Source organism: Sinocyclocheilus anshuiensis, unplaced genomic scaffold, assembly GCF_001515605.1.
Source record: "Sinocyclocheilus anshuiensis isolate Anshui unplaced genomic scaffold, SAMN03320099.WGS_v1.1 scaffold773, whole genome shotgun sequence".
In the NCBI taxonomy this organism is placed as follows: Eukaryota; Metazoa; Chordata; class Actinopteri; order Cypriniformes; family Cyprinidae; genus Sinocyclocheilus; species Sinocyclocheilus anshuiensis.
In genome coordinates this window covers 867,362-875,852 of record NW_015539930.1, presented here as the reverse complement: position 1 = coordinate 875,852, position 8,491 = coordinate 867,362, and the positions used below count along the sequence as shown (strand labels likewise).

The 8,491-nt window shown below is 38.9% G+C and overlaps 1 protein-coding gene across 3 annotated transcripts in view; it reads right to left on the bottom strand.

The window, feature by feature from the left end:
* The window catches only part of LOC107686814 (DENN domain-containing protein 5A-like), a 62,205-nt gene that overhangs the window by 27,488 nt on the left and 26,226 nt on the right, over positions 1–8,491 (bottom strand). For all 3 annotated transcript variants that reach the window (XM_016483939.1, XM_016483941.1, XM_016483940.1), the window contains 3 exons: positions 7,661–8,333; positions 3,031–3,218; positions 1,786–2,100 (listed from right to left, as the gene is read on the bottom strand). In XM_016483939.1, coding sequence (XP_016339425.1) covers positions 1,786–2,100; positions 3,031–3,218; positions 7,661–8,333 — 1,176 coding nt within the window. The remainder of the gene's footprint in view (positions 1–1,785; positions 2,101–3,030; positions 3,219–7,660; positions 8,334–8,491) is intronic.

The following is an 8,491-nucleotide window of genomic DNA, read 5'->3' as shown; positions in this document are numbered from 1 at the left end:
ACAATCAGCTTGTAACACTCCAAAGAGAAAGGAAAACTTGAAATCGCATCATATGACCCCTTTAATAATTTGCTACTCGTTAACGCATTAACGTCCCCTTTATATAATGTCACGCTCTGCCCTCTATGACGCTGCTCCCATTAAGCGCTGTTGGAAGTGAATGAATTGATTCAGCATTTCGTCTCCGTAAGAATGCATTTAACTCAACAAAGCGGTCTAATAAAGGATGTATTGATCTCGTGAATTAGCGAATTTTACTATACAAATATTTTTTAATTGGATGTTAAAGTTTATATGGGAATATTACATGACACGCTGATAATTTAACAATGCATTGGCGCAAAAAACGCACAGCTTTTGGACAAATCTGCCACAAATATTTGGACAAATGTGCCACAAAAGTGCCACAAATACTGCCTAAACAAAATACTGATTTTGTGCATTTTATTTACTGTACCAATATTTTAAATTGGCCTTTGAACTTAGCTTTATTGCATGGCAAAAAAAGCGTTACCTTGCCAAAGCACTGATCTAATGGCGTTGTTGAGCGCTCCAAATGCAAACTTTGCATGCAACAAGCGGGCAGCAATTGACAGCACTCTGATCTAGTGGCATACAGGCATCATCAGATTACCAGTACTCTAGCCCAATAATGTTGGGGGATCCAGTGGGGGCGGCAGTCATATTTCAGGTTGACCGTGCCACTCTTTATCACAACCCTGCTAAAAGTGCCAGTACGTGCGCTCATTGGCGCCCCTTCAGCTGGTGGCGCCCTAGGCAACCGCCTAGCTCGCCTATTCCTAGAAACGGCCCTGATTATGTGGATTGGGATGCACCCAGAATTTGGTGGATTTTTAAGGGCGTTTTTTATTCTTGGAGAGCTTTTAGCACTTAGTGCTTGAGGTCTGAAGTAGTTTAAATTATAATTTTGAGATTTTTTTTTTTTTTGAGGCGGATAAACTTCTATGTATTAATTATACAATTCGCACAAGAAACAGTGCTGTAAATAGTGCTTTACAAATTTTTATTTCACGTAGGGCTGGGCGATATAGCTTCATATTGTTTGGTATCGATAATTATTGACATTTTTTATAACCTTTTTTAAAACAAAGAGCAATAGAAAAAAACGTTTAACCACTGTATTTTTAAATTAACCCAATTTATTGAGACAAACAACAAATATTTTTTTGTTTTAACAGTCAAACACAAAATAAAAATTAAACATATCTCATTTCTAATGTTTTATCTGCAGATTAAATAGGTCTGAAGGAAACTTTTGGCTTGTCTCCCGAAGCCACAGGAGGGTGCCATGAGCAAACAGCACTCAATTCAGCATGTGTTCGTGTTTGTGTGTGCTGTCTGCGTCACTCATAGCACGTGCCTATATCGTGCGCTATATCGAACATTTTTTCTATCGTTATCGAAGAGGGTGTACCGTCGATAAATATCGATACCGTTTTATCGCCCAGGCCTAATTTCACGTCACTTCCAAGTCCTTGTTATGTTATCCTAATGTGGATACCTATCAGTGTGATAATCAAACATTGTAAATGGTTACTCACTTGCCTGCTAGCTAAAAACATGGTTTTCATAAATTTGTGATAACAAAGAGACAAGTTGAAATTGGCACCTGTGGCTTGTTGTCGATTATCACAGAAAATCTGTGTATATATTACAGAACATTGCTTTAAAGGATCATAACAAACTTTTCAAGAACTATAATTAACACTGTTTGAGTCAATTATGTGTGTTAGGCGTGCATTGTGTCCTCATTCCCATGCTCACCTTCTCCAGACTGACTCCAGTCCTCTTGACCAGAGCTTGCAGACGAGCTATGGTTTGGTTTTCTCTCAGCAAGTACGAGTTGAGCGGTGAGCTGGCCAGGTTGCCGTTGCGCTTGTCAGAAGCCATGTCACCCGAGCGGAAGACCCTGAGCTTGCTCTGGCCCTCGCTGCACTGTGGCTTTGCCTCTGAAGATATGCCGAAAGCCAACAGAACCTCCGAGATCTCCTGGATGAACTCCAGCTTGTTGGGGAACTGAGGCAGGTCCTCAGGTAGCTCGATAAAGTGGTTGTCAATATCGACAAAACAAAGGTTGGCCTGAAGGGTACAAGAGTCATTTCATTACAAACATTGATCTATGAGATTATGTAAAGGAGAGATATTACCAGAGGACAAACTAACCAACCAAAGGTACATTTTTTAAAAGGGCACATTGCAGTGATCCATCAGAGATGGTTTTTCCTGCACGTTGGTGATTTCTTTCATAAGCACTAAAAGAAGAAAAGTGCCACTGTAGCTGACAAATGTTTGATAGAAGATTTACTCCAAAGGAAAAAGGGAACTCCACATGAAAAGCTGACTTTGTTTAAGGTAGATGAAGGCCAGAAGGATTTCAAAGGGAAATATTATTATTCTGTACTCTGAATAATATATTCCAGAATGTATTTTACAGTTACATTCATATTTCTATAGTATTATAGCTATATATGGTATACAGTATATAATACTCAACTAACATTATTTGGACATCACGTATTGCTAAAAGACATTTTAATAGCATCTCTGTTTTATACCCCAATAGAAAAATTGCAGATAGTTTTGAGAAGATATATATATATATAGGTGCTGTGTGTACATTAATGAGGAAAAAAAATTAACTTAAATGATTTTAGCAAATGGCTGCAATATAACAAAGAGTGAAAAATTTAAGGGGGTCTGAATACTTTCCGTACCCACTGTATATATTATTGAATTGTTTGATTGGGCAGTGTTAGGATTTCAGCCTAATTACCACAAATCACAAAATCTTATAGCAGGAAAATGTTGACGCATGAGCTAAAGAGATGTAAGCATTAGTCTTTTCTTTAACTGAGATGCATGTGAGGCCAAACAGACCATTATGATCACCACCTATAAGGCTGCAGCACTAATTCTTTACTAAAACCTCATGACATCGTGAACATGAATTCATCCTGTACTAAACGGCAGGATGAGTCGTTTCTCTGGGAGTGAGTGTGTGTCACGCACCTCTTGGGGAAGTTCCAGCTTGGTGCGGTCATCCTGGCCGTTGGAGTGCAGACCCATGAGGTAGGGCACAGGAGCGTCCAGGAAGTGGAGCAGTGAAGCAGGCAGGATGGGCACGTACACATGCTGCCATTGGAAGGGGAACATTAAAGCTGTGATGCTCTCCGCTACCGTCATCAGCCGCTGGTAATCTGGTCAGCAGAAAGGACACAGACACATTCAGACAAGTCACTCTCAAAACAGGGTTACTCGACAGCACGCTGTCTGTTCATTCACCCAATGCTGTATATTACTCACAAAAATGGCAAGAGGCTGTTTGAAATCACCATCTATCTACATCATCATATATGTCATAATTTTCTCACTCTCGTGTTGTTCCAAACCTGTAGGAATTTCTTTTATGGAACATACAAAATATATATTTTGAAGAATGTTGGTGACAAAACGGTTCCGATTCCCATTAACTTCCATTGCATTTTTTATCCATACAACAGTCCATACAAAAGTCAATGGGAACCGAAATTGTTTGGTTAGCAACATATCTTCTTTCAAGTTCCACAGAAGAAAGAAAGTCATACAAGTTTGGAACAAAGTGAGAGTGAGTAAACAATGACAGAATTTTTATTTATGGGTAAAAATGCTTTTATGAGGATCGACAGTCTTTACTCCATTATTCGATTTTTTTAGTACTGTAATTTGTGTGTGTGTGTGTGTGAGAGAGAAAGAGAGAATGTTCATGACATTCACTCATTCGGTTTTCGTAGAAATGCTTAAATTGAGTGCTTCTTAAGTGACTAGCACACAATGCATTCTCAAGTGGGTATTTAAAACTAAAAATACCACAATATAGAGAATTATTCTGTATTATTCTCATACACACAAAACCGAAATAAAATGGGATTTGTTCTTTTTATGATTTCCACCCTGCAGTCACGACTGTCAGAGAGACAGGAATACTAAACCAGTCTCTAAGCACCCTGAGTAACAACAACAGGCCTATTCGCTGCTGCATAGTTTCGCACACACACACACACACACACACACACACACACACACACACACAGAGTCCTCACATCCCACATACTGATAAAAATTGGTGTAGAATTTACTTGGAAAAAGCTTTAAGTAAACAATTTTCACTCAGAAATTGCTAGTAAATGTCACACATAATTACAAAGAAATGGCAAGAACCATTCTGAATTACATATGAAATTTTATGTATGTTCTAAACAATGATTCATCAAATTTGTAAATAAAAAGATTACTGGAGTACATTTTACAAAAAATACTATTTCAGTCTTTCAAAATTTCATGCTTAATTCAATGTGCTACCATTTCTTTGTAATTATTTGTGACATTAACCAGCCATTTCAGTTTCATTGCTTTTAATGATAAAAATCAGCAAGTGTCAGCGGTACCCTAACAAACCTGCCTTATTCATTTCTTCATTAATATAATATGATTTAATTTAATTTAAGGTTTACTTAATTTTACCTAAAGAAAATGTGTTTTCATAAATATAAATAATTGAAACAATTGAATATTATTTAATGGGAATTAACACTGAAGTTATAATAATATATTAATTCAAGTAAAAATCTTTACATCAGATGACACGTAAAGCTAATTGACTGTCCTGCGACCGAGGCAGAAGTCTATATAGGGAAATGAGCAGTAACTGCCAAACATCTATTGATCTTGCAGCAGATGCCCGTCTCAAGGATTCACGTACCCGGTAAAAGAGCCAGGGTATTTATATATGCTATAAATGTGCCTGTTATTTATAGAACAACGTAGGCTATCTTGTTTTTTTAGAGCTCACACCCCTGCTGTGTGTGTGTGCAGCTCCATCTAATGACATCAAGTCCTTTTCATTCTGGACTCTCACTGTCCACAAATATTACACTATAAGCATGAGCCTTCTGGATCCAGAAAAGGATGATGTAATTTCTAGCCAATCATATTTATGCTGCATCACCACCATCCTCCTTATCCGGAGGAAGGTTGCTAAGCAACACCACAGCAATGCATCCACCCAGCCCCCTGTCGCTTTGTAGTTGCCTCCTGTAATTCACTCTTCCTTGATGGTGTAATTGATCCAATCAGCACATCTGCCACTGAATAGCAAAACAATCTTCCCATGCTGCATTAAATTCAATCTAAAATGGCCTGCTAAGAATTTCCAGCAGGAAACTGCCAATTATATTGCGTTTGACATGTGAATCAAACAAAGTACACACTGTAAAAAAAATTCCGTAAAATTTATGGTAAAAAACCGGCAGCTGTGGTTGCCGGAATTTTACCGTAAAAAATACGGTAGTAACGTTTTAGGTTTTACGGTTTTAACTTAAATTTACAGTTAAATACCGTAATTTCATTAACAGATATAATGTTAATATACCATCCTATTGAAGTACTGAAATCTGTTTTGTACCTTTGTAATACACTGATAACCACCAAATGCAGGTGGTGATGAGAAAGTCACATGATGAACCAAAGCCCATCACAAGCAGCTTTTAAATAATAACATGTATAAAAGGTGCACAGTGTCATTCACACAAACGCTAAACACCATCACGGTAACACACATGAAACTGAAATAATGCAATAAACATTCATTTAACAACATTAGGTGTAACACACAACCCTAATATTACAAAACCGATAAGAAAAACTAAGAAGAAACAGTTATTTCAACAAAAAAACATCAAATTTGAAATGTAACGCAGGGAATTCTGGGAATGTCAATTTACGGTTATTCCCTGTAAATTATACGGTCTTTTTCACTTCCAAAAACGGTATACTACCGTAAAATTAATGTCCAATACATGTAATGTCCAATACAGTTTTTCACCGTATATAGTAGGGGAATTTACCGTTAACCATTTAACAGGTTTTTACTGTAGCATTTTTACAGTGTTTTATCGTTAAATTCACGCTCATTTTTACAGTGATAAGTGACATTTCCATAAATATAATGATGACATTTTGACATATCACGAAATTTGACGAAACTTTCAAACATATAATATATGCAATGATAAACACAAAAGACTAAGCAATTTATTCAATTTTAATCAACTTCTAAACGTATCCACCTCAATACTCCACAGAAAGCTTTCCTGAGTTTCATTTGCAAAACTACCAGGTGATTCTGAGAAAAGGATGGGCTGTCAGCTTGACAAGAATTAGAGAGAACAAAGCGCTAAGATGAGCTCACACGGACACGGAGATGGAGAGAGAGTGTGAAAAGAGAGAAAGAGCATGTCGCAGTACACTGCAATATAACCGCCTGTTTATTCTCTTGTCTAAAACCAGCCTGTACTAAACAGAACAAGCCAAAAATCAAGAACATGAGCTAAAATCAATGTTTGCATGTTTATTTATTCAGGTATCTGTCAAGTTAGGTTAAGGCCTTCAGATTTAAATTGGCTTTAATTTGAAAAAGCTAGTGTAAGTTGGCAGCAAAAAGCAATACTAATTTATGTCAAAAAGCATTCACTAAAGTAAAGTCTCTGCGTTTACTCACGTTGGACTATTAAGAACAATGATTTATGACTTTGAGCAAATTACAGCCAAGTCATTAACAATTTACAGAATCTTGATGAGATTTTCCAGTTTTGCAAGCTGGTATGGGACATATGGAAGGGCTCATCCTTTTTGATAAAACAGCCAATGGCCTTTAGCTTACATTACAGCCATAGACCAGAATTTGTTGTTCTTGTTAGCTGGTAGAATGCAGGGGGTCAAGGTTTGCTTAGTTAGCATGAACAGTCAGCTAATGCTGGTAGATGCCATAACTACACCATTGCAAACATATTTTTTTCTCCAATGACAATCATTCAAAAGTAGTCATGTATTCTATTGTAAGGTTGTAAAGGGATGGTCAATTTCCTGAAAGTTTCCCAAATTTTCTGAAAGTTTCCTAAATTTACTCTGCTCCTCTGCAACGCTAATTCTATGTATGTGTATTCCAATGACATTTGATGCTAGCATGTTTACATTAGCACATGCTAAGCTAACAAAACGATTCTCCAATAAACATAAAAAACATAACACACTCAAACATTGTTAAAAAAAAAAATCTTCAATTTAGTATGGGAATCATTTTTCATGCCTTAAAATGCAGTCTATGTAGGCAGCTTACTAGGTTTTGTGAACAAATACCCACAACAATTGCATCTGTGAGTCAAAACAGAAGTTTCAATTAATAAGCAAATCTCATGTAGCCAGCCTTTTGAGTTTCATCAAAAAGTCTGGTACACTTTACACTTCTGGCCAAGAATGACTTGTTTAAACAGGAAGGGGCCATCTGACTGACATGAAAGGCCCCCAACATTTGATAACTGGCGTTTACATGTGAGCTACTAAGTGTCTAAACCCGAAACACTACTGGGCATCTTTAAAAGGCGCCACAAATCTTGGTAACTTTGTCAAATCCAATTTCTCCTTACAAGAACTAATAGGTACAGTCTGGCAGCACAGATTTCCTGCAGACACTTTCCCTCCTGGAAATTGCGTAAAACCAGACAATCAGATTAGAGCTTGCTGTTTTTGTGTGGAATTTCTCTGAAGCTGAGATTAATCATAAGCAGGCACTAGGTCTACAGAAGTATGAGTGATAGTAACTCACGTTGCGAGTACAGAAGGATCTGGATCTCCAGCAGTGCACAGGTGAAGAGCTGTAGCACGTTCTCCACGCCTAGCAGCTCAAACACCTCCTGCAGGGGGAAGTCAAAGAGGGGCAGCTCAGCCGTGCTGGGTCTCTGACACACCACTGGCCCGTATACACCCGAGAACTTCAAGGAACGCCCGGCCGGTGGTAGCGGGACCTCGTAGAGGACATTGTAGACGTAGCTCTCCAGCGGCATCGGCGGGGGCTGAGGCGAGGTGACGGCCTGGTGCAACTGTTCCAGAACCCTTCTGCAGGCGTGGGCGAAGGCCATGGGTGTGATCAGGCAGATGCATTTGGACACATAGAGTGTGTCTAGGCTGATGTCGTAGGAGTTGAAACGCTGCAGTCGAGACAAAGAGGGAGCAGCGAGCAGTTGTTGAGGGGTGGAACGGGTGTCTTCTGGACTGCGAGGTGTGGGTGGCGTGTGCAAGATTTCGTACTGTTCTGCATTGTGCATGTGGTAGAGCGTCTGCATGGCACTGCAGATCTGCTTGCTGGTCACCTCCTCAAAGAAGGTGAGGGCAAAGCCGTAGGTTCGGGAGCCGTCCTCTCTCGTGATAATGAAAGAGTGGAACTGGGGCTTGTGGATGTCTGTCTGGGTGCGGAAGGACAAGCCCTTTGGCATACAGAGCTGTGGGGGAAACAACAAAAAAGGTCTGAGGATCTACAAATATTAAAAAGACTCTTTTTGACCTTCAACAAGTTCCCTTAATTTGCAGTAGCCCCTCACTGCAAAACACAAGATCCAGGGGGCGTGGTTGGATCCACATCTAGGGGGTGGAGATTGGT